The sequence below is a fragment of the Ischnura elegans genome, chromosome 6 (assembly GCF_921293095.1).
Source record: "Ischnura elegans chromosome 6, ioIscEleg1.1, whole genome shotgun sequence".
Classification (NCBI taxonomy): domain Eukaryota; kingdom Metazoa; phylum Arthropoda; class Insecta; order Odonata; family Coenagrionidae; genus Ischnura; species Ischnura elegans.
In genome coordinates this window covers 112,164,771-112,191,688 of record NC_060251.1, presented here as the reverse complement: position 1 = coordinate 112,191,688, position 26,918 = coordinate 112,164,771, and the positions used below count along the sequence as shown (strand labels likewise).

Here is a 26,918-nt window from a genome sequence, read left to right as displayed (position 1 = left end):
TTTGCAACTGAAAATTTCCACGGCTGAAATTCTGTTGCATAACCCCTACGAGAGCTTCTAAACAAAATTGGTAATGAGTAGGACAAGCATCGCAGTGCAACAGCGCATGCAAAGGTAGGATCGTATCTCTTTCCACTCCCTCAAATGGGACACTGCATTCACTGAAGCATAAATTTAAAATTTCTGATCTAGATCCGATGCCTACAGCAAATTTGGATCCGAAGAATCCGATGAAGGGGAATATCCGTGGATATTTGGATCTGAGGTATCCGATCTGACCATCCCCAGTGATAACATTTTTTTAGGCAAACAATCACAATTGAAAGTTATCGCCAGATTGGTGATACCTATGGTTAAAAATAATCACTCAGAAAATTAATACGCATGATAAAAAATAAGCAACGGGAAGACTCCAGAAGAAAGTTTTGTTTCTCCATGACAACGCTTGTCCACACATGGCCAATCAAATCCAAGACCTCTTGGATGGTTTTGGATGGGAGGTTTTCAATCATATGCCGTACAGCCCGGATTTGGTACTGAGGGACCACCAGCATTACCACTTGCTCCCAGAAATGAAGATGTAGCTCACTACACAATGGTTTGACACTGACGATGTACTGCATGCCAGTGTTCCTAAACCAATGGTTTAACTTGCAGGCGGTAGATTTCTCCAGAGAGGGTATTGAAAAGCTTGTATGTACCATTTCATGATACTTGCCTTTATTCAAATGGCTATTTTGGTAAAAAAAAACCAAAGGGTTTAGCTTCAAAATGTATATGATAAAAATTATTATTTTCGCTTTGATTATTTTTTTATTTCAAAACATCTTTTACTTTCTGGATAGACCTCATAAATCACAATACACAACAAAGTTCCCTTTGAATAAGATAATCACTTCACACTTAAGATTACAGGTACTCTTAATTTTGCTATTGTTCATGACGTAGTTGCTGTCAGTAATTTCTCAAACAGGGAATGCTAACATCCAAAAGATTATTTTAATTATTATTTGATGTCATCACATAAAATAATAATTTAAATGCTTGATTAAGGCACTATAGGAACAAATAAATACGTTATACCAAATATTTATACCTGTGGTTAATTCTGGTCCTGTACATGATTCATTAGCTAACTATATTTACCAAAACAGGGAGTTCCTCTATCATTTCCTGGTAAATTTTCCACTAACAACATTCCCTAATATAAATTCAGTTATCAATGATTTAAAAGTCTATTTATAACATTTTCAGAAAAAAATATCAACGATTTAGGCAGATTTGGAGTTGTTTCTTCTATATTAAGTTGACACATAGGTATGCAAAGAAGAAAAAAACCACAATCGATTCTTCATTTGATCCTCAGTAAAAATATTGGTTTTTCAACATGCAACTTGACATCTCCAAAACTTGCTATCATCAGATGAATTTTGACCTGTTATCATGAAAATATGATCCTGAAGCACTCAAATTTTTTTTGGCAAAACCTTCCTATTTTGGCCCATTTAACGCCATCATTACTCAAGCTGGCTCACACTAAATGTTTCCTGCTTATATCATTTCACAGAGGCAATAACCAAGACTGGTGATATATCTGGATTATGTACTAAAATAATTGTATTTACCAAAAATATAATAATTTTCTGAATATAATGAGCACCCAAAATGAGATGCATTCAGCAATAAAAAAGTATTAGTCTTGAAGAGCCTTTTTGCATAAAGAAAGTTGTGTTGCTAAGCATCGGCAAAAAAACTGTGTTTGTAAGTACATATTCTGGATCTGACTTTGAAAGTAGTATGTCATTGATAGATTGATAGAAATTAGAGGCTACTTAGCCTGGCGCACATGCATACCTGCAGTGAAGCTTTGGTGTCTTCCAAAACATACACTCGGATGTTGGTTTCAGGTGGCTGCAGAGGTACAGAGGCAAACGCCGCAAGACGCAGCCTCTTGACTGCATTTCGCCCACCTCCTTTGCCTTCTTGCACTTGTTGAACATTGTTGCCATTGGACATGGGTGCCAATGGTGGGTGCAGCCCAATGGCTGGCAGCGTCTCGCCAGCAAGCACATATCTGGCCGGGCAGTCCGTCACCAAATATGCCAAACCACCAACCTCCAGCTGAGTAAACACTGGAGTGTTTATTGTCTCTTCTCCCAGGGTGGCCAATTTCTTAAATTGAGAATAATTTGTGTAAACATTAAGGATGACATGAAATTCAGCATTGATTCCTACACACAAATGCACTAAATAATTTCCTCTACACTGAAACTGGTTTGAGCAAGGACTTTAACCCTTTAACTGGGCAAATAAGATGAAATGGGCTACTGGCGGCTACTGAAGGGCAATAAAAATAAAAAGAAGAGTAAAAGATGCCTGCATGACATCTACTTGTCAATGGAAGAACTTCTAAGCACCTATTGGGGTCTTATAACATATTGAATGTAAGCATTTCACACAAAATAGCATGGTGACAGGTTTTCTTCAATCACCTGCCATTTCAGATTGCATCACCCAGTTTGGCAAGAGTGTAACCCACTTTTTCTAAATTAGTTGTGATTTCACAGATCAAATTTTAATGGTAAACATGATACTTATGTAGTTAATTGATAGTATTGATATAAAATTGGTATCTTTTACATATATAAATGATGTATGATGCTGCTTGGGATTAGTTATCAGGTATATATCAGGTAATATAAATCTAGGCAAAGATGAAACAGCTAGTTCGGGACAAGAAAATCTCAAGATCTGAGGACACTATGATTAAACAAAAAATGCCACCGAATGAAGAACTCTACCCTTGTGTTAAAACGAGTTTGGTCCAGGACAGCATGACCCTCCCCCGGAGGATTACACTTAACTTCTTGTCATACCACATACGTTACTATGAATAGTACATAGACACCTAGTTTTTTTGTAACTAACCACTCATTTCCTAAAATGGCGACTGCCGTAATCTAAAGAAAAATTATAAATTTGCCTTTACGCATGGAATAGTACCATAATGAGACCCATCACTGGCTCACGCTGCAGCAAATGTGTTAAGGTCAGAATAAAGAAATACTTATTAATTCTTGCATTGGATACTACTGCGAATGAAATTTAGTAGAATGTAAAAAAAAACAAATTGAATAAAAACTTCCAGCTCAAAAATGGTGGATTCCACCAGATACAGTGAGAAATATATTCAGGTAAGCATTGAAATTCATTGAGTGGCATCAAAAAACTAAACTCTGCAATTGCATATGGAATTTAATTTACTATGCACTGACATGACCAGTTTGGTTGTAGAGCAACATCCACAGGTAAATTACATTGCATAGGTTATCATGTAAAAGTAATCTAAATCAATTTCAAGCTTTCCACAGATTCTGTATTTGTGGGTTTACAATTTTTATCCAAAGCCCACTTCTCGAGATATTTGAAATGAAAAAATCGCCAGCCTTTCCCAGATGAGTTGATAAAGTCATGAGCAAGTGTCCTACTGCTTCTCCATTACTCCTTCGCCTTGTACTAGGACCTCTCATGGATTTCTGCTATTTAAACTATTGTTAGCAATTCATTTCCTCAATGAAGGGCTCTCACTGAAGAAATACATGAAGAGAAATCTGATGGCAACATCAACTCATGAAAGATAGAAAAAATTTCACATTTCCTTATTTAAAACTTATGAAAGAATGAGTTCATAGGGAAGATTTTTTTAAATTTTAGCTTATCTTTCCCATTCATATTCTGAATTCTTTCAAAGAGTTGTGAGTTTGGGCCTCAGTATATCACCTCATTGACCCTAGAGCTGCATCAAAGCAATCTTTGGCTTGTTGAGACGGTGGATTATGACATTTTCTTTCATCATCCATCAATTTCCAATGGTAGTCTGGGGTGAGTATGTAGAGTCATAAAATCTTTTAACATGTGGAACAACAGGATTAATTTTTCCATTCCTACTGTAGAGAAATTACAAAAAATGATTGACTGCCGTTGAAAGCGAACTTACCTGCCATTTTGGGCTCCCGTTGGACTCATCGTCTGACCACTCAGTTTTCCACCAAACCGAAATGCGCCATGGGCCTCCATGCCTCAGATCTGCACAATGGTGGCAACTTAAAATGATTGGCTTAACCATCAGCGGCTGGATTGAATTTGTAGCTCCCCAAGCCACGACCGGACTCAGCTGAGTCATACCCTCTGTAATTAATGCGAAGAATTGATGAAGGGATAGAACTGAGTAGTACATAAATATCCCTGAGTGTACTCTGGAAGCTTATTGATATCTTTTACAAATTATCACTTTTCGTCAGTTTTTTCTATTTAGTCTTCAAAAAGATAACATCAGCGACACCATTTACAGGTGGAAAATTATGACATACCGCATTTCTCCGAATATGTTCTCCCCCCCCCCTAATTTATAGGAGGAAAAGTTAAAAAAAATGCATTTGAATATAGTCCCCCCCTGCACTTTCACCATAGGCATTTTTGAAAAAAAGGGGGGACTATATTCAGAGATATACAGTATTTTATCACTGAAGTGATATTTGCCAATTATAAGATTTTGGTCTAAAATAGGTATCACTAAAATGCCTAAATGAAAAAAAGTTATTTTGTCTTCAATTTCAGAAAACTGCTTGGGCACACAACTGTGCAAAATATTAAAACTGGCCAAAGAATGGCCAGTTACTCTTTATTTGTCAGGTGATAATTCTTGCTATCACTTTTTCTAAATTAGTGGTGCTATAAGATATCAAATTTTTATGATAAAAATGATATTTGTATAAGTAATTGTCAGTAGCAATATAAAAATGGTATCTTTTACATATAAAAATGACATATGATGCTGCTTTGGATCCATTATTAGATCTAGGAAATGACGAAACAGGTAGTTTTGGACAACAGTCTTTAGACCCGAGGACACAGGCATTAAACACAAAATGCTACCCAGCTCAGAAACAAAAATGTCCGGTAATTTGTTGCAGGCACCCATGGTTGGATTATTAAATAAAAAATGGCTCTAAAGGCATAATTATATGATGAATTTACCCACACAGGTAGACACATAAATACATTCACCATCGAAATTGGACCATGTATACAACCAAAACTGCATGAACAAATGCCTAGGAAATAGCCTGTTCTAATTTCATCCGTGAAAGAGCATTTCTTCAGCCAAGTAATTGCGTGGTTAAATGCATCATGTAATAACATCACTTTACGAATCATTAATACTGCTTTAAAGGTCTTTCACACACATTTTTTAACAAATATTACCAGTGGAGACCCTCCTGCATGAATTTCAATGGAAAATGGCCTTGGGATAAGCCACTGTGACTCACCCGGTAGTCTCGGCCTTTCCCCATCATCTCTCATCACTGCCACCCACAGTTCGCACGTTGCCGTTGGGGATGCAGACACAGCTTCCGGTCCGGTGACAGGGGTTCCGACGGCCCCCTCGGGAATGCAGAGCGTTATCCCAGACTCTGGCAAGCAAACTCGGCCGGCTGGGGAGCCGGGCCCAAACCGTCCCCTGGCCACCTCGGCGTTTGGCCCGGCAACCTGGGAGGCAGAGGAGGGGTAGAGGGGGGGCACGTTGTTGCCACGGCTGCGGCTCGGACCTGACCTCCTTGCCTTCCGCCGCTGCTGCCGCCTGCCAGGGAACGAGTTGGATGCTGGGGTGACAGGCTGCTGTGATGCCGGCATTGGTGGCACAGGCGGTCGGTCCAAACTCCTGCCAGATGCAGCTGATGAGGAAAGAAAGGAGAAAGGTTAGGCTTACTCAGATTGGCAATGATAATAACTTCACTTCACCATTGGCAATGCATACATTTGCATGGCTAAAGTCAAGATAGATAAAATATATACAATCCTATACATCCATGTAAGTGGAAAGGAGTATCAAAGCTCACGTCTTCATTACTTATCCCAGTCAGCACAAAAGATATTTTACCCCATTATTACCCTAGTTTTACACGGGTAAAATTGTGGTAAAAGATGGGTAACCCGCTTGTTTATGGGTAAAATATCTGTAAATTTAAGTGGTAAAATTCGGGTCATTTCGTGGTAAAACATACGTAAAATTTGTACTTTTTCCGGGTAAAGCTTCCCGATGCGACATCAGAGCCATCTGTGGAGCTTTATAATAAACATGACGACACTCCCTCTATCGGTGCTATTGTGAGCTAACAGTACGCATAGCTTTAATGCACTATAGGCATTCATATACACGATAAATGAACAAAATTGACATTGATATTGAAGAATAACTTTATTGTGATGAAAAGTTACTAAATATACAAGTAAGAAATTAATATTAGGAAATAACCACTTGGTGAAAGAGAATAACAAAAAATAAAACCCACATTCAAGAGGACAAACGTACTCGAAGAAAGAGAAATGACCAAAATAAATAACAGTTATGTTTTAAGAGGAATTGCCAATTTGATTTCATTTAAAATAGAAAAAATGTTAAACTTGGAAGTAATTTTCTTCCGTTGAGCACTTGGTGCCAATAGCTTCCACACCGAACTCCTTAGGGCATGATTACGAGGAAACAAAATTGCCTAAACGAGAATCCTGAAAACTGCTTTTCCAAACTTTTTCACCTGAAATTTTCAATGAAATCATTGTAACTAAAGAGCGCTATACTTTAGCAGAGGTTGTGGGAACCAAATTTCAGTTATGTTGGTTATTAAAAAGTATATTGTCTCACCATGGTGTCACAACGATAAGTGATGCAAGTCTCTGGTCAAATTTTCCACTGAATTATATTTGACTATTTTCAGCATTGTATCAGACAACTTAGTTTAGTTTACTTCATGCTCCAGTAATAGCTAGAAATTATAATTGCCAGGCACGTTACTCAAGCACTTGCAGTCGCGTTCATGTTCCTCCTTCATTGTTTATTTGTTCACTCGTAGCCATCGAGTCGAGGTCCACTAGTCGCAAATCACAGCTGAGGATCCAAAATAGCCAACTGTCAAGATGTTAATTCAATCTTTCATAAAATTATTTTAAGGAAAATAATTATCCGATGAAAATTAGTACTATTCTTTATTTATTTATGAAAATTATCAGGTAATTTTTGAGTAATTGAATTTTTGTTAATGACCATAGCCTTTCATCGATAGCATGAACATAATGTGAAACTATTTGCAAAAGTAAATCGAAAATAATTTGAAAAATATCACTATAGTGTCACTGTGGATATATTGAACTTAACCATTCTACTTAAAAATTTTCTCGACCTCATACAATTAAACAAATGCCTCACAATATATTTTTTACACTTCACAGTTGGCAATTCTGCACGCAAGTAATTACGTGGTAAAGAAAGGGTAAAGGCTCCCAGGGTAAATTTGCCCCAAATTACCTGAATAATTTCTGTCTAAATTATCTTTTGTGCTGACTGGGTATTAATTAAAGGGCTGCTCACATAAAAAAGATTAAAGGAAAATTTTCCCAAAGAAGTCCCAGAGATAAGGAATCAAGATAGATAAAGGAGGGCATAAAGAAGAAGAGCTTGAGATAACAAAATGAAGGAATTAGCTTCAGGAAGGCAGGAATGGAGGGATGCAACATGCCATTATGTATTAGGATTGTCCTACTTCACTTCAAATGCATCTAATTATTAAGACTTCACCAGAGGATTTCAAATAAATTCATGCATGACTTATTATGTATCTCAGATAGTTTCCTTCAATAAAACTATCAACATAGTTTTTAGACTGTAACTCCATTTTAGCCGTTTGCTGAAAATTCTGATTTATATGAATTAACAAATTGTTTCACATTCATGCAGCTGAGGGCAGCGGTATTTTCTGATTAGATAGTATATCATTTTATCTTGCCAGGTACAACTGCACTATTATGGCACTGTCCCTAATGAAATTGATTCCCTTTGCTTTTACCCCTCCATTATACTTTGTGCCATAAAACTGTGCCCAAAATCAAATTATTCCACACACCATAACCTGAATAACCTCCTCTGAGCAACCATTCCCTCGTCATGGGGAAAGTGGTGGAGAGATTGGTGGACCTTTTATAGAGTCTTTCTCATTGAAATTAACATGAAAATGTGCTATTGTTGAATAATGAATTGTGTGTGGTTAAATCTTAAATTTTAGTTGTTGCATAATTTACTAAGTAATTATATTTTATATCTTATTAAGTATTATCCAGCTTTTTGAAGTAACAACTTTTTTTTACCTGTTAATTATGCTCACTTCTTAATAAAGATTTATTGAACACTATTGAATAACATTACGTTTTTCCACTCATGACATTAAGTGATAAATCAATGGTTGTAATGAGGTTTTTCTCAATCTCCAACAATCAAGAAAATTTCTCATCCAATTCCCCTTTAAGAACCAGCCCGTCCTTCTGTTACCCTTTCAATGCACTCTCAAGATAAAATGCCAGAAATAAAATGCACAGATGACTTTCACCAATTTGAGTAAGGGTCAAGCAAGATGTTTGGTATCAAATTAAACATAAAATTACAAGCAAACTTCATGTAATATTAGTTCCTTAGATTTTTGCAAATCAAATACTTTCACTAAATTATCCAATGTTCCACCAATCCATCCCTTAGTGCGAGGGCTCCAAACCTTGAGCCCCAAGGCAAAGGATAAGCAAGGGATTTCAAAGGTCTTTTAATAGCTCTGCAAATTCAAGCAGAAAAAAAGGCTCTGGCTTCACTGGAAAATTTTCCACCCAAGAGAGGAGGACATGTTACCTAGCTACTGCAGCCAAAGGGTTAAATATCATACTTAATATGAATGTTCTGACACTTTGAATAAGCTTTTAAACTTCCATTGAATTAGATTAAAAATTTATACATTTTATGTGTGCAGTATGGATGCGTCCAGATAGATGATTCTGTAAGAGGTACTCACAGGAGTGTGAGCTGCAGAGGCTTCCATTGGAGAGCGAGTGCTGTTGGTCGTGCCTTCTCGGTGAGGCACCAACCTCCTCCACCTCCATGCCCTCCCCGTCTTCCAACAAGTCCTCCTCGTCCTCCTCCCCCAGGTCGCACAGGCTCTCAGAGGCACCACCAGATGACTCTGCCGCCCCCTCGCAGCACAGGGGCTCGTGGTAGGGCGAGGACGACCCGCTACCACCTCCCCCTTTCGAGGATGACGACGTGGTCTGGCACGGCACCGAGGCCGTGTTCGGGGGTGGGGGAATGAGGGGGGGCAGAGGGGGCGGCCTGGTGCCTCCCCCTCCCCCTGGGGGCTGCCCGGGGGCGGCGTAGTGCGGCACGTCGTAGTGGTGCTCGGAGAGGCAGGGCCTGCCTCCACCGCCCCCTCCAGCAGCGGCCGTGGAGGCGGAGCACGAATCGGAGGCGGTGGCAGTGGAGGAGGCAGACGAAGAGGAGGAGTGGGTGGAGGAGGCGGCGCTGAGGGGCAGGGGGTCGGAGTAGGGGTACTCGTAGAAGAGGGACGAGGGGCCGGAGGGCAGGAGAGGTGCCTCCGAGGGCGGGAGGGTGCGTGGAGGGGGAGGAGGGGGGCCACTGCCCTGCACCACAGCGCCACCACCACCGCCGGTGGCCGAGGTCTGCGTCAGGTCAGGCTGCAGGGGTATGCCCTTCTTGGACTGGTCGGGGAAGTACTCAGGCTGATAGTCTGCAATGGGAGAACAGGCTCATAATGCATCCGGAAACAAAGACAATGAATCAGGAAAGAATTCACACATTATATTCCACACTGACCATTTATAAGCAACCAAAGTAATCATAATTAACACATGGTGTCGAAACTACTGAATATGGTGTCAACCAGGAGCGCAGCTAGGAATTAAAGCTGAGGGGGGATGGGGGGGGGTTTAGGTGCAACAAATACCGGGGTGTGTAGGGTATGGAATACCCACCAGGATAAGCGGTAGGTTCGAGATTAATAAATTGTGGAATTTTAAGATAAATGGTTCAAAATGGTTAGCTTTGCTTTCCAAGGGATATTTTATTAATCCTTACACAATCCTATTAGTAATATCAACCCAATTAAGTTAAATAGATTAAACTTAAAAATTTCTTTGAGCTCTGGGGGGTGGGCGGGTTTTATCCCCCAAAACCCCCCCTTACTGTGCCACTGGTCCATGGTAAGAAACATATTATCAGTGTGGAACCGAGAGAATTTTATTTCCCTACATCCTGATTTCACAAAGTTAATCCAGGAACGTTAAACAGCAAATGACTCAGTACTGAAGCTGAAAGGAAAGGAGAGAGCCAATGGGCTTGTTCAACAATGGTTTTTTGCATTACAGATTGTGATACAGTTAAAAAAATTAAAAAAAAGCAACACATGAAGTCGAATGAACTCTAATATCTATAACATCTGGGATTTAGTACATCTACAAACCAACCATAGGGAATAAATTTAAGAAATATTTCTGGCAATCAACGAATATTACAATTGAATGGCCCCAACAATTAATAAATTTCCAGTTTCACTTTCCTCTTAACATTTGAACTGCAACTACAGCAATTATTATGGTAACATAGTGAAGTTATGTGCGTGGGGCTGCTGTAATCCATTTACAGTACGCAAGCTTATTGAGTTATGTGCGTGCTGTGATAGCGTACGTGAAGAAAAGTTACGATTACTTAAGGAAAGAAACAAGAGTGCATATGATAGTTTAATTTTAGAAAATGTAACAATCGCCAGTAAAAATAAAGAAATGCAACCATTACTGTTAACTCAGTAACTTCCCTATTCTCTCATTGAGTGAGGAAGTTATGGAAGCTCTGCATTAATGTTGGCTTACCAGAGGATCCAGCCATGTCGTACATGGAGTGATCGCGTCCCTTCCGTCGAAGGAGCCTCACGATGAGCAGCGCCACAACGGCAAACACCACAACTGCCACGGCGAGACCAATATACAGTGCCACATCCGTCTCCACAGCAGCGCGAGTTGCTATTTGGAGGAACAAAGATAAAAAACAAACATGAGAAAGGTGACACACAAATTTAAAGCTACTAATCACTAGATTCCGGTTTTTTGGGCCATTTTATATTAATGGCAGCAGCTTCTTTGGGAAAAATCTTCTTAACTTGAGGAATGTGAGTATAAAAAAATAAAAAAACTGGATTATAGAGAATTTTAAAACTGTAGGAGGAAAATTTAATTCACGAGTAAACAGAGAACCAGACTGGCCAATTCAATATAATTTCGGATTAAAAACTATGGATAACGCTGTGACGGTAATAGGAAAATGCAAGGGCATTAATAAAATGCACGATGAAATTCACAAGAAGGAGAAAATTTCTAAAATTTCTTGATAAAGGAGGAAGTAGGCTGAATAAATTTCGGTTGATATTGATTTCCCAGCTCAAAGGGCCATCTCGAGGTAAGAATGAAATAATTGTCTGCGCAAGATATTTATTACCAAAGGTACACGTTATATCCTTTCGAGACAAATATTCGCCAAACCGGAACTGCAAGTTGTTCAAATCTAAAGTATCAGCGCTGAATGAAACCGCTCCTGAGAACCCGTTTCTGCAACCCACACAAACGGGATCGCTTGTCGCTCCGCGCATGCCTAGTATCCATGGAAACCAATTGAAATTTATTAAATGGCGACTCGCCTCACTTATTCCATTGCAGAGGGCAATAGCCATCCATCACTTAACATCTCGCGCAAGACGGAACATAATCAAAGACCCCACACAGCTACCCCCCGAACCGCGGCGACGCGACGCCGTGGAGGGAATGGAAACTATAGATGCTCTTGCACCGGATATCTGACTGGAATACGTAGGAAACATCCATCCATCGAGGATAAGATGCAATGCTTCCGCTCGGCCGGGAGAATGCTCCGCGAATTCCTCTCATCCATCGATGCCTTTCCGCCAACAGAAATGGATTAAACACACGAATATAATACATTCGACCTGTCTCGTCAAGTGATAGGAGATACGAAATCAAGACCTTAGCCACAAAAAGAACTTCGGAAAAAGGGAAAGAGAGGTTTCAATTAGAGAGGGGGAAAATTTCGGGGGGGAGTTAGTTAAGAGGAGGTCAGCTAAGGCCGTCATTACACGATTACCAGGCCACGCAGCCGAGCGACGCAACTGGCTATCGAACCCAGTGGCCAATGGAGGGGACACTTGAGTTCGGTAATTAAGCAATTGAAATTCAATGTGGAGACCAGTACAGCTACCGGGCTTGGCTGCCAGCAGATGGCCGAGGAGTCTGACCACGTCGCTGGCTACCTCAGTGCAATAACCTCCATAAGAATGCTCCGATCTGAGCAGCCAGATGACACTTACGACGTGGTCTGGCCACCTCGGCAAATGAAATGGAAATTCTCATCTACATCTACAAACTATAAAAATCAACTGATTTGTACGTTAATTGGTGGAACGATGAAATTTTCATGGTGAAACAAAATCCAGTACTGCTCCACAAACTTTTTATTATTAGCTGTCAACTAGTTTCGACGTTTATACCGTCATTTGCACCGTTCATACTACAAAAAAAGCTCTGTTAGTCTTGATAATGACGGTATTAACGTCGAAACTAGATGACAGCTAATAATAAAAAGTTTGTGGAACAGTACTGGGTTTTGTTTCACCATGAACATCAACAAACTAGCCCGTAAGCCACATAAAAAGGCGTGGGGCAGTGGGTGGAGGGACAACCGCCGTTTACGTATTAAAAGTAAATGGTAAAATAAAGTCAGGAATAGCATTTATTTAAGCCCTTATTGGCTCGGAGGGAGAACGAATTCCCATATCGATGGTTAAGTTCTAACAACACGTATCTCAAATTCGGCCGGTTTGAGACAGGTATCTTAAACAAAGTGTAATAGCATTAAAAAATAAAATACAACCAAAGAAAAACTCTTCATTTGCAAATGAATGCCTCTTTTTCAGTTTTATGAACTTTTGGTTTTTAATTTCCCTGTGCAAGTAAAAGAAATTAATCGTTTTTGTGCCTTCCTGAAAAGTTGCTATTTTTGAGATACGTTATGTTAGAACTTATCCATCGATATCTATCAGTTGGGAAAAATATCTCTCTTAATTTAACGTTTTTGTCGGACCTGGAAATATAGTGGTGCTCCGAGATAATGTTCTCCTAGTCGCTCTCAAAGATTCTCAATTGTTCAAGCAAAAAAAATTTTGCGCGCAGCCTCCGACTCTCTAGAGGCTCCCAGCCTGATTCGCTTAACATCTGGGTGACGCTTTCTATACGCCCGAAAGCAGTTTTTGACGAACCGCGCAGCCATCCTTTGTATTTCATTCAGTTCACGGATTCAGTATTTCTGCACCAGATCCCATACGATCGCAGCCTATTACAGGTGTGGTTTTTCTGCAATAGGGTAGTTTCCTTCATCAAAGAAAACGAAATGCATTGACTGCGATTCCTTACCCACCATTAGTGTATTCATGATATATAAATTATTTGGTTTTACAAATCCCAGTTTAAACGAATGGCAATGGTCAATTTTAACCTCATTTGAAAAAGGCCACATTGGTGCCCATGCGATGCCACTCCACGTGACGTCACAGGGACCTAATTTCTACACAAGAAGATAGATGTTTTACATCGTATGAGATTAACAATGCATGCATGAGGCACAGAGCTCAGGGAAACATCTCTTAATACTCACCTATTAAAATTGCCTAAGCTCGGAAAGTTTCCTTCGTTTGATAAGGTAATGATAATCCTTATTTAAGCAAAGCGCTACCTGCTAGCAGGGTACACTGCTACCTGCTAGCATCCGGCGTCGTATCAGCGCTCAAAGCCTCGCCCCAAGGTCGCCCCACTTAGCGGCAGAGGGAACCAGAATGACGTCACACGGACTTTTCCCAGCATTCCTACTGAGCCGTCGCGTTTTCGCAGGATTGTAAAATTTTCACTTATCGTTTAATCGCGAAAAATAGATATCGTCATTTAAAAATCTAAAAGCGTGAAATGTGTACTACAGGAGTAATTATCTTTCGATTTAGGCAATAAAAAATAATAGGAAACCACCCTATTGCTGACATTGTGTATCAAACCATGATACATAGATTACTCCGTGTACATTTGAACCTTTAGCACTGTGAGCATTACTGATTTCTCCAATGTAATCCTTCTCTTGTCTAAAAAAATCGAGTCCTTCGAATTATCTGGCCGATTTGCTAGAACACCGTTTCATACTCATCGCCATAAAAGCTCCAAAAATTTCGAACACCGCAGTGATGGCTTGAATCCCCCCCTCCACGATCACTACAGGTTTGTGCAGAATATTCGGACACAAATCTGAAAGTATTTTCTCTTGTGATACAAACTTGAAAATTCGCTTTCTTTTTTAACCGGGATGCATGAAGTAAACTAGAAACTCATACCTCAAGCTCAAGAAGAAGACATTCATGGCAAAAAATACCTCTACTCTACTCCAAGTGCATAAAACACCACACGAAGGCAGAGGGCGTCATTCTTTATCGGAAAGAGAAAAATACCATTTTCGAGACAGCGATCAGAGCCAGATGAAGAGTGTGTGAGCCTTGCATGGCGCGAGGTGAGTTATGTGTTCGTCACCCGACTTGTCTCCATTCTTTACCCCCGCCCCCTTTACACCATTAATTCGTTCACTCACAGTTGGGGAAGGGTGAGGTCGTCCCAGTCGCATGTAGAGTGCGCCCGTGGACGCGAAAGGCGCAATCGAGTGAGAAGAAATACCAATCGAGCGGAAGGAATCGCGATTGTCGTTTGGCCAACATGGCGTCCACCCGCACTTCTCCCCACTCTCCCCTCAAAGGTGTCGATTCCTGGCCAGCCATTCATTGTTCCGCGGCTGCGTCTGGCTCTGACGGTGATTTAAACGATTGCGAATGGACAATATATTAGACGGAGAGCTCCTTTTTCAACATCGGAAGCAGGAGAACTGCGTACATATGGAGGAAGCAGGCCGTTTCCTCGAGGCTAGATTTTTGTCATCGTTTAGAAAAGTGTATTTTAAATGGTTTTCAAAAACCATCACTGTTATTCGACCCTCTAATTATTTCATTGTATTTGTATTTATGAAACTCAAGGTGATAATGATTTTTTGAGTGGCTTCTTCTCTTAAATCACTAATTCGGCAAAATTTCGCTTTTCTCTTTTCGGCGCCCACACATAAACAGCGTTAACGACGCATAACAACATTACATGTTTAAACGCAACGATTTCCGCTTAAGATTGTATGGGCGATAGTAATGAGAGCGGGGTATAAAGTGGTAGGTGATCGTAAACGTAGATTTAGCTATAAATGTAAGAATTGCTCGGATAATTCAACTTTTCGCGGCGTACGCGTCGCTACCTGTCCAAGTGAAGGAGAGGACAGAGGAGGGACACAAACGCACAAAGCGGTTTAAGGAGACACGCACGCACACGTTGTATCTCTCCTGCTCTTGAGTCCTTCGAAACAAAAGAACGTCCCAGCCCGCAGCTTCCGACTGCAGCGCAGCGAGAGGCGAAATATAAATACATACCGTTGGTAAATAAAAAAGATGCTCCTGCTGCCACACGCATGCTGGAATTGGCCCAAAGAACGAAAAGAAATGAAGACACCGTAGAGGGTGACAGATTTAATGAAAACAAAAGAGTGGAGAACACACACCCTTATTTGTCCCCCGGCCGCTGAGTGGCAGCACAAAGCTCGCCCGGATGACAGCGACGGCAGCGCAGTGGCAGCGGGGGGAACTAATGGAGACGACACCACCGGATCATTGTTTAACTCTTGCGCGTGCGCATTCATAATTATTATCATCTGCTCACACTCTATTTGCCCGCGGGAGGCCCTGGAGGCACATATGCGAATTGGCGCGTGGTAGAAACGGTGAAGAATAGCACATGTGAGAAACAATGAGTAGAGGATCGAAAGAGAGAAAAGATGAGTGTGTCATTTTCTCGACAGTAATTATATGAATTGGAGTCCTGACAAAGCGAGGAAAGCAAGGAAAAAACCGAATGCCACCATGGATACCATAGAAGAAATAAAAAAGGCAGCTAAGGCACCACCAAGTAGACTAAAGGACGATAGTAGTAATTTTTAAGATATAATGATATTGGGCATTATCATCACCATCACCAGTTACCGATCTAAAGCCTAAAACTAGTTAAAGATCTAAAGTGATCACTATCGCGATCACTCTTCCCGTCGCGAAAAGTGATCGCGCAAGTGATCATTCTGAATCACACGGTCCCTCCCGCCGTCGCCTTTCGCATCACTTTCAATATCACAGCTCGTTGTCATGAGACCCGCATAACGAAAATATTGCGTGTTTGTTTATCTGTGTCGTTCCCACGATTGTCAAACGTTGCGCTCCAATCGCTCCATACGGGCTTGCGTTCCGATTGGCTGATATGGGGTTTTAGTGACGGTTTTAGCGACGGAAAAAGCGACCGGACGAGTGATGAAAAATAGCGATGGGAATCCTCATCGCGATCGCGAAAAACAATTGCCGGCTGCGATCATTTGCGAGTGATCACTCTAGTGATCGCGATAGTGATCACTTTTCGCAACAAAAATGATAGTGTGATTCAGGCTCAAAGATTGGTTTCAGCCAGTTTTACACTCACATCAGTTGCTTTCCATTTTGACTTCTCCGCACCTGTCTACGAGTTTGAGAAGACTTCAATTTTTCCCCACTCTTTCTTCTCATCATCATCATCACTGGTCAACAATCCTAGGATTGGTTTGACGCAGCTCTCCACTCAGTTCTCCTATCAGCTAATCTTTTCACTCCTACGTATTTCTTCTCTTTCACATCTCTCTTTACTTGTTCCATATATTTTGTTCGAGGTCTTCCTTTTCCATTCTTGCCTTCCACCTGTCCTTCGACGATTGTCTTCATCAGGCCATCATGTCTCAAGATGTGGCCTATAAGGTTGTTCCGTCTTCTTATTAAGGTTTTCATGAGGCTTCTCTTCTCTCCTACCCTTCTTAGGACTTCCTCGTTACTAACTCGGTCGATCCATTTGATTTTCATCATTCTTCTGTAGCACCACATTTCAAAGGCCTCTATCATTGCTTTCTCCGCTGCGGTCATTGTCCATGCCTCACTTCCGTATAGGAGCATACTCCAGATGTAGGTTCTTATAAATTGTTTCTTTACTTCTATATTTAAGTTTCCCGCTGTAAGCAGGTCTCTCTTTTGGTGGAATGCTCTCTTCGCCTGGGCTATTCTGCTGATAATTTCTTTCTTGCTTCTCCCGTCACTAGTTATCTTGCTTCCCAAATAACAGAATTCATCCACCTCTATCAGTTTTTGCCTCCCTATTTTAATGTTGGTCTTGAATTCTTCTCTTCTGCTGCATACTAAGATCTTGGTTTTCTTCGTGCTTATTTTCAGTTGATATCTACTCATTACCCAACCCATATTAACCAGAATATTTTTCAAATCCTTCTCTGTTTCTGCAATTACGGCTATGTCATCGGCAAATCTTAGCATGCAAATTTTTTCTCCATGGATATTCACTCCCAATTCCTTTTCTTTGATTTCATTAATGGCTTTTTCAATGTAAACGTTGAAAATTACAGCAAACACCATTACGTGCCCTGTGTAAAACGTCCTTAAGAAATACGCCCTCTGCTGAGGAAGACTACGGTCGGCACCCGGAGGTGTACAGCGATTAGAGATGGGGGTGCCTGGGCGACACCCCCATCTGCAGAGAAGAGGGTTAAGGGCGCAAGACCCTCACGGGGGCATTCTCAAGGCACGGCCCGACGCCTTCGTATTTCTGCTGCTCTTCAAGACTCCTACCACTTCAGCCAAAATCCCTTTCCATCCACTTGTGCCGCTAACTAAATGCCCCCTCGAGTGGCGCAAAAAAACTACTCTAACCCCCCCGACGCCCTTCAAAAACCCTCCTCCTTCAGAAAGCCTTCGGCGGGAAATCCTCGAGCCATCACAAGGGCCCTCCGACTATAGCAACCCCGTTCCCCTCTGATATAAAGCGCCCATAATTTACCCCCCCCCTCCCTTCCCGACCAATTATAACGGATTCTGTCGCCTGCTTTGCGAGGGGTTGCTTCCCCAGTACAGGAAAACACGCGCCCCCCCTCCGCCGTTGCTCGGGAGATCCCAGCATCCTGTTTGACACGGTTAAAAAACCTCGTCTTTCTCTCACCACCACTACACGTTTCGTGGGCGTTTTAAGTCCTCTAATTACGTAATTAAGAGGATTTGATGGATCAAATACCGGTACCGTTACATAAGAAAAATCACCTAGTACTCTGATTCTATAAATTAGGGGAATCGATAGATCAGAGACACGTTACGCTACATAATGAAACAACTGCTCATTGAAAAACCCCAAAAACTCATCCCACTTCATTTGCCCATCTCACAAAGACCCTAGCGCCACTCAAATTTTGGTTGTTACCCGGGAGTAAGGTCATTAGAGGGAAAAACTTAAAATGCAGGCATGAACGGAAACCGAGTCTTTCGAGGTCACATGCGCCATAATAGGTTGTGCGAAAAAAATAATTTTAATTAATTAAGAATCATAATCCTATGATAACATAATAAGTTTCAACCGATGATAAGAGAGTAATTTTTGACGTTTTCATCGTATGCGTGGAAAAATCTTTTTATCTACTCAGTTTTGAAGAATCAATCAATTTCAGTTAGCTTTTTTTTTGTACTCGTCAACATGAAAAATTGTGGGTACTCTTATTTTGGTAAAATAATCTGAATATATTCAATAAAAACAACTTCGGACCTGCCAAAAAAAGTTTGATATTATTGCTAAAAACGTAATGAACGATCGTCCAAATTTTGATAAACCGACTAAACAAGTGAAAAAAAGTTTAAAAGCGGAAACGCTGTACACGGAGCTTGAAACAAAGAAAATATATTATTAAGGAAAGTCAATAAATTGAGTATTGTTGCACGAAATAAAAATAAATTCATAGTAAAATATATTTAATATTTTTACAGAAGTCTTTGCTGGAAAGAAGTAAAAAATAAAAATTCTTTCAGAATACAGAGACCTGTTTCAGGACTATAATTTACTAATATGTTAGAGGAAATCTAACATATTAGTAAATTATAAGTTACACGCGATTTCCCACAAATACTTTTATTTCAATAGTATTATACGGTTCTATTACACTGTTGCAATACACTTACACCACACGTGAATTTAAATTATTTGTTGAAATTGTCAAAAACCTTGAATGTATTAAATTCTTAAAGAAAACACATTTTTCGCTGTGTTTCTGTACAAAAAATTTATCAAATGTTTTAATCAGAAAATATTAGTCGCACTGCTCTCTATTAAGGCACAGATAGAAAATTTGTTGTAAGCATCAGCAATTCAATGTGGGAGTTTTCAGATATTATTATTTACCCGTAATAGAACAGAAAGACAAAGGATATATATTTGCTAGTATGTTATTACGAATACAACATTCACTATACTAATTATTTGGCGTCACGAAGTGGATTAACGAGAAAAAATAGATCATCTATGGTTCGGTGATCAGCTGAAACAGGCAAAATTCTTTCCACTTCAAAACTTCCCGCTCCTCAAAAAGGCGGCTTTTGGTGCTATCGAGTGGACGTGCTATGCAATGCGTGACGGGGGAGGCAAGAGTGATGCGGGGTGGAGGGTAGGGGTGAATGGGGTGGTTCGCAGACGCCAACGAGGGGTGCGGGGCAAGAGAGAGGACGGGATATGTCACAATGTCTTCCGTGTAATTAGCCGCACTTGATGCAGGGAGAGGGGGCTGGAAAACCTCATTCCTCCCCTTCTCCTCCTCCTCCCTATTTTGGTGTGGTATTCGGTAGAGACGGAATGGTGGAGGAAACCCGGCATCGGCATTAGTCTGCTCAAAACGAAAGGCGCCAAGTGGACCACTGTATAACGTCCCTTCGATTTGATCGATGGATTTTTCTCATTTATAGGAAAATTCACCATAATCGTTGGTATATTAATGGCTTTGCCTGGTTTCGCTAATAGTAGGGCCCTCTATAGCTTCGCTTCTATAGCGTTGAGATGTCTTTCCCTCTCCCGTTCCTTCCGCACCTTTCCTCTCCCAGAGGCGTCGTCGAGCTCCTATCGCGGCGGCGCCTCTTTCCTTTTCCCTTCCTCTCCTCCCCCTCCCCGGGTGATCGGGAGTATAAGCCACTGGCTTGGTTCCCGGCCCCGGTGCGTTGTATCCTCGAAGGGCTCCCCTGAGCCCTCATCCGTTGTATAACGTCCCATCCGAAGGGCGGACTGCTGTACATGAATACTCTTAAAAGGCACTCAAACACCTAAGGCAACCCAACACACTAGGCAACACACCAACCTGCTCCAAAGGGAGCAAGCTCAACCCCAAAGGTTGAGGTATATAAGGCCGTCGACAAACTGCCATCCTCTTTTTAGCGACGTGAAGAAGGCGACGTGAAGGCCGGCGAAACTGTCACGCCGGCGAGATAATGAAGACGCGCGGTGTAGATCCGAAAGCAGCGGAAAATCGTCTATTAGTCTATAATTCATCTATATATCATTGATCTAAAATTCTATTTCATCCTCCGGAAACTAACACAAATAAGGTATACAATAACCATCTCCAAATCAGTGGTTTTGGAGGAGTCCTTCACAAAATGGAAAGACACGGAACGCATATAATCACTTCACACTAGCAGTGTCCACCTGCGTGCTCTCCACCCAAGTTGACCTAGCTGGGCTACCGGCTGTTGCTTGCCATGGCCCAATCATGAGAATCACGGCCCAATCGCGAGAATCATGAGACAATTGCGAGGAATGGTCACAGGGGATTTGAGGGGACATGGAATTGATATTGTCACGCCACTGTTTTTCTCCCTTTTTGTGGACAGGGCATTTACAGTCCGTTTTTGCACGTCTTTCGCACGTAACTTGACCCAATGTCAAGCTACAACATTGGGACCAAATCTAAAATGAGCGCGCGAAGATTCTACGTCGAAAGCACCAAACCTTATCCCTGTAGCACTTTTTACGACTGAGATATACCCTTACGTTTAACTGCGCAAAACGCATACAGACTAGCACGCTACAGAATTATTTTATACTGATTGAACAGATGCCATAAAACAATTCGTAGAAGAAATATAATTCATGAAATTCATTCCCTGAAAATTAATAATTTTTCTAGTATACGGGTAGAAATGTGATGGGGTATGATGAGTTTGAACAATAAAGGAACAAGTAATTTTCCGTTTTCCGATCCGCCGCCGAGTCATATTACGATTACATGAATAACGGACTTCGAATCCGAACTTATTTGAGCTAAACCAGCGGTAGTATTCTTAAAATTACAATTAAAACGAGTCATTATTGTGGTCAAGAGACTAAATTTTCTGTAGACTGTGATCCACATGACATTCCGGCTGTGAGCAGATTCGAGGTATGACATGACCTTCTGAAGTAATTTAAGTTATATTAAAAACAAATCAAACTGTAAACACCAAGAAAACAGCCACCTGAACTAGAATAGGGGCTCCGCAGTTAAAATGTGAAGAATCAATGGATGAACGTTATGAGCGGCGTCCCAAGGTCATACTTGAGGCCGCTCACGAATGCTGTACTATAGATTCCAACTCGCATTCAAAATACAATACAGCACGGATGGAAAAGAGCTGGATCCAGAAGAAATAGACAGCGCGATGGAGAGCAGACATGAAAAAATGCGAAATATTCCTGCCTTGGCAGCGACGTCTGGTGGGATGGGAATGGGAGGGGTTGTGGACAACATAATGAGACCAGGGTGGCTTAGGGGGTGGTTAGATTGGAACTGGGGGAAGGAAAGAAAGGACATATATATATATTGAAGGATGGAGGAGGATTTGAGTGACAAGAGCGGCGGTGGTATTCCAGCGGAGGGTGAAATAGGAAAGAAGTGAAACGCAAGAGGGCGTTGCGAGGAGACGCAGGGGCGGATGGGAGGGTGTGTGGACGCGAGGAGTAGGCAGGGGTGTCCGCATTATTCCTTCAGGGGTTCGGGGATTGCAAAGAGAGGGTGGGGAAGGTGGCATAGCTTCGAATGTCGGAAGGAGGGTTGAAAGATAGGAGAGGGCTCTTGAGACGTTTATATGGATTTCCTTGCATTCCACAAGGAGGGGAAGGGGGGAGCCATTTATCGCAGTGCTTTGAGCTGGCGACTATGCGGGTACCAAAGGACTTTCTTTGGCTCAGGAGGAGAGGTCTTTTGGATTCGAAATGGAAGTCTCGACTATTTCCACCCCCAACCCCCACTCATCGAAGAGGGACGGAGGTTGTACAGGGAGTGCGGGCGAACATAAGGGTGTTTCTGCGAATCTAGACAGTTTAGGGACACTCAGTGTTGAGAAAATTCCGTGAAGGAAGGGCGATCAGAAGACGACTGGTCTCGCGTTGGCGTGGTGGCTAGTGTGTTGGCTTCTTACCCCTGAGATTCGGGTTCGAATCCCAGGTTTAATGTGATCGGATAAAATATAGGAGCACCCATCAGCATTAGCGAGTGAGTGAGACTTCCTTTCCCCTGCAGGAGATGCAACCATAACAAACCGCCTTGCTTGTTTGGCATGCGGGTTGCCGTCCTTTCACGGCGGCGCGGCGCCGAGCGATGAAGACAGTCGTGAGACGAAAAACGAATCGAGGCGAGAAATGTGGACTAGGGTCGGATCGGAAGACATATTTTAATTTTGGTAAACGGAGCCACGAAGGGCACGTGATATAATTTTTAATAATTATTTTATTCATCATAAGTCAACTACCCAAAGATTAATTTGACGCAGCTCTCCATTCCTCTCTCCTAGCCTTTTCATAGCGACGTATTTCTTCTCTTTCACATCATTTACAACTAGTTCTATAGAACGAATTTTGGGCCATCCCTCGCCCTTCTTCCCTTCCACTTGTCTTTCTACAATTTTCACGTTACACGTAACCGCTAATTCACGTACCATTCGCCGTCAGCATTCCAACACGCTTCACGTTTGAGAGAGAAGCGGAGTTGTAAAATATAAGAAAATGAGGGTAAAAATTGATCTCATATTTGTAACGAAAATTCATCACAACTTTCGAATAAAGTGGTTAAAACATCGACAAAGGAATGTGAGTAGTATTTTCTAGTGCATTCATCAACATCATAAGTCAACAATACTACGATTGGATTGACGCAGCTCTCCATTCCCCTCTCCTATATAATAGTCTTTTCATAGAGATGTATTTCTTATCTTTCACATCCTATATAACCTGTCCTATGTAACTGATTCGTGGCCGTCTATTGCTCTTCTTCCCTTCCACCTGCCCTCCTACGATTGTCTTCATCAGGCCGCCATGTCTCGTAATATGGTCAACATGAGTAGTCCCGTCTTCTCGATAAGGTTTTTCGAAGACTTCTCCTTTCTCCCACTCTTCTTACCACTTACTGATTACTTACTATCTCAATCCATTTAATCTTCATTATTCTTAGTCAGCATTACATCTCGAATGCTTCTAGCCTTGACTCCTGTGCACCTATCAACGTCCAACCCTCCTTCCCACATAGAAACATGCTCCATTTGTAGAATATGACGACTTTTTTCCTCACTTTTATACTCTTATTTTATGCTGTGAAAAGATTCTTCTTTTTGCGGAAATCCCTCTTCGCCTGTGCTATTTTATTTACGATTTGTTTCTTTATTCGTCCATCGTTGGCTATTTGACTTCCTAGATAACAAAATTCTTTCACATACACAAGGTTTCCTTGTTTAATATTTATCCCAACCTCCACTCTTTTGCTGCATACTATTTTATTAGTCTTTCAGTTGATATTTAATTTTGATATAAAAGCAAGAGACTTTGAATGATAAGTTGATGTAACCATTCAAAGTCTCTTGCTTCTATAAAAAGCAATAAAGTTTTCCATAGTGGTATTAGAAAAAAAAATATTTTTTCTCGAGGAGAAGACAAATAAAAAAGTTATCTTACCTTCTTCAGCGAGATGGGCACCATCGTAGTTCACCAAATCATCTTTCGTGCCTGGAAATGAAAAGAAAACAAAAAGGCCATAAGTGACATCCTTCTTGCAAACCATAAGGGTAAAAACACAAAAAAATTAATTGGTAGATAATAATATTTGTAAACTTGGTTATGAAGTAACAAATAAAAACACAAGATTGTTATAAAGAACATGAACGCAACAATAATTGTAAAAGGCGGATTAGCGAAAAACAGGAGCTACCAGAGGACGCCCCAACAAAAAACGAAGAAGAGACAAGGGGACTTATAACATGAGCGAAAATCGTCCCTACATATTCTCGAGGCTTACCATTTCGTTGCCTTGACGAAGGAGTGCATAAATTATAGGAAGGACGAATTTTTATCGTCATTGCCTTCAATTTATCATTTAAGCGTTGACGGCAAAGAATAATAGAATGACGAATAACGCTGTTACTCAGATTTACAAGGCATCCTCTCGTAGATTCGACAAAAAAGAAAGGTTTCAACTTGTGGAACTACCAGTTCTTTATCGTCGAATGCAAATAGTACGAATCACTTTATTTATGAATAAAAAATTCATCATTTGAAATGACTTAGGTTATACTTAGAAATTTTCACTCACGTTTGGTCACCGATATCGACAGAACTCAAAATACCCCCGTCCCCCAAGTGTGCTCAAGTGTAGGCGGAACTGCAGACAAGGAGGCTTACTGACTGAAGACTGACTGATAAGTGAAATTCCCCCCATTATTATTCACTATTTTCATGATATTGTTTAAGTTATGAATATATATTTTTTGAATGTTTAAAAGTGCGTTGTATTTCTCTGGTCCTTCGGGTTATAGTTGTATGAACATAGTTCCTTTTTCATACCGCGACACTTGCTATAACTTTTCGAGCATAACGCTTTCCGTTTTCTGGAGTTGTGTGAGCCCCCTTAAACCTTCAGAGTAATGCATTGAAACTTTAACTGCGGATAGAACGAGAGACATCTCTCTCGTGCTACTTTCCCAGTTCGCTGCGGCCGCAGTCGGCTCAATTTTCGAGGACTTCGCCCGAGGCGAGAGCTCATAAGGCTTCAAGGCTTGACCTCGGACGCCGCTGAGCTGCCCTCTCGCGGGATGACCGCTAACTAAGATCTCGACGCTGGGTCGCCCAGGATGCGATTAAATTTTGCACCGACCCCGCGGGCTCTGCTCGGAAAGTTTTATCGTAGGAGTCCGGAGAGATAGAGAGAGAGGAGGAAGAGGAACTTATTAAACGTGAGGTCGGCTCGGTTGATGGAATTTCGTTCCAGCGCATCCGAGTCTCGCACACGGATTAACCGCTTATATGCGATACCTACGACCCGACCTTCCGCCACACCACTTCCCTGGCCACACTCCGTCGCCGTTGGCAACGCTCGCGGCGTCAAAACAGTGGCGCCAAAATCCCCATTAGCGGGAATTCACCGAAAGCTAATTAAAGCACGAATTCTCCGACACCCATACTACGGCCTCCTCACTCGACCTATTATATATTTTTTTGTCAGCAAATAAGAGCGGCGTAACCAGCGGTAGAAATTTGAAACTGAGTAAAACAGAGGGCACGCAAGATGCAAAAATTCTGCGAGTAGAACGATTTGTCTTCGCCAATTTTCCTTTACTACTGATTGCGTTAGATTTTGAAAAATAATGAGACCCATATGTTTCGACGGCTTTAACCCTTTCGCTGATAAGTTGATGACGTCACGAACTCATGCGGAGGTTGTAGCCGCAACCCCGCTACTTCGGGATCTTATTCATGACCCTCGGAGCGGTTTGTTGTCATTCACACTCTTGCAAGCGATTTCTCTCGCAGGCTAAATTTGTTGAGAATATTTAGGCTAATTTGGGTGAGCTAATATTTAGTTTCGAGGGACTACCTCCGATTTAAGTGTTAATTCACAAATTAGTATAAGAAAAAAGAAATTAACATAGGCATGCAATTTTTATGATTTTTTGAAGGCTATTTGGTTCCCGTCGGGTAATAGTTGACTTGGCTGCCGATCTTTCAGGAAATGAGACGCTCCCCTTCTTCAGGCTGAGAACCAACTCGTTTAACGAAACGTCAGCAGAAAAGTCAACAACTGAAGAGCCATCTGGTGCTTTCCCGATGAAAAGACTGATTAATGGTTTTATCAGGTTTTCAGTCGGGTGAGAGTGTCTATTTTCAACGCTGTGGCGTGAATTTATGCTTGTAACGCAGATGTAGTGTGTTCCAATTTGGTTGACTTCGATTTTTGTTCTCCAATGACTTAGTTGGACGCCAGTGCTGAAAACTATTTCGTCATTGGAGGACACAATCGGTGTCAACCAATGGAAAGGGACCACAACTGCGATACAGGTAAACAATAATTATAATAGTGGTGGCATGACGACAATAATAACGAGGAATAACATAAAAAGACTGGAATCAAAAAGATCGCAAACATTGTACGGGAAAAATCGACAAAATGTTTCGAAAACTTCAAAATGAATGAGGATTTAATTATCAAGGGTTTATCTATCCCAGAAACTAATACTTGGAGTTAGATATAAAAGGATGGAGTGGTGCCTAAAAATTTAGGCAAGGGTAGCCTGATACGGGGAAAAAGAAGTTGGACATTGCAAAACACCGAAGACAACATCAATAGAGGCAAATAAAAGCTGCTTGCAGCACTATCAGGCATCAGCATTATTCCATGATGAAGAGGAACGTATTGGATCTCGAAACGCTGGAGAAAATGGACATTCTCACCCGGAAGAAAACCACAGAAAACGTTATTTAATATCAACAATCAACTGACGGGAAATTGGAGTAACCTTCCAAGATGCAGTCTGCCTGGGAGAGTACTTAATTTCGCGCTTCTTAATAAAATGCTTGGAAGAAATTAAAGGTCGAGTGTGGTTCTCCCTGCTCTTGTATCCGATGCACAAACACACGTCGAGGATCGCTTCTGCTTGCAGAGCCCCTCGCGGCGCCCCGAGGAAACTCCGTGGGGTGAGTGGGGGACCCTTTTGGCCACG

The 26,918-nt window shown here is 41.4% G+C and overlaps 1 protein-coding gene across 2 annotated transcripts in view; it reads right to left on the bottom strand.

The window, feature by feature from the left end:
* The window catches only part of LOC124161507 (netrin receptor UNC5B), a 794,019-nt gene that overhangs the window by 8,352 nt on the left and 758,749 nt on the right, over positions 1 to 26,918 (bottom strand). For both annotated transcript variants that reach the window (XM_046537844.1, XM_046537846.1), the window contains 6 exons: positions 23,881 to 23,931; positions 10,756 to 10,905; positions 8,889 to 9,617; positions 5,331 to 5,735; positions 3,998 to 4,188; positions 1,855 to 2,172 (listed from right to left, as the gene is read on the bottom strand). In XM_046537844.1, the coding sequence (XP_046393800.1) occupies positions 1,855 to 2,172; positions 3,998 to 4,188; positions 5,331 to 5,735; positions 8,889 to 9,617; positions 10,756 to 10,905; positions 23,881 to 23,931 (1,844 nt within the window). The remainder of the gene's footprint in view (positions 1 to 1,854; positions 2,173 to 3,997; positions 4,189 to 5,330; positions 5,736 to 8,888; positions 9,618 to 10,755; positions 10,906 to 23,880; positions 23,932 to 26,918) is intronic.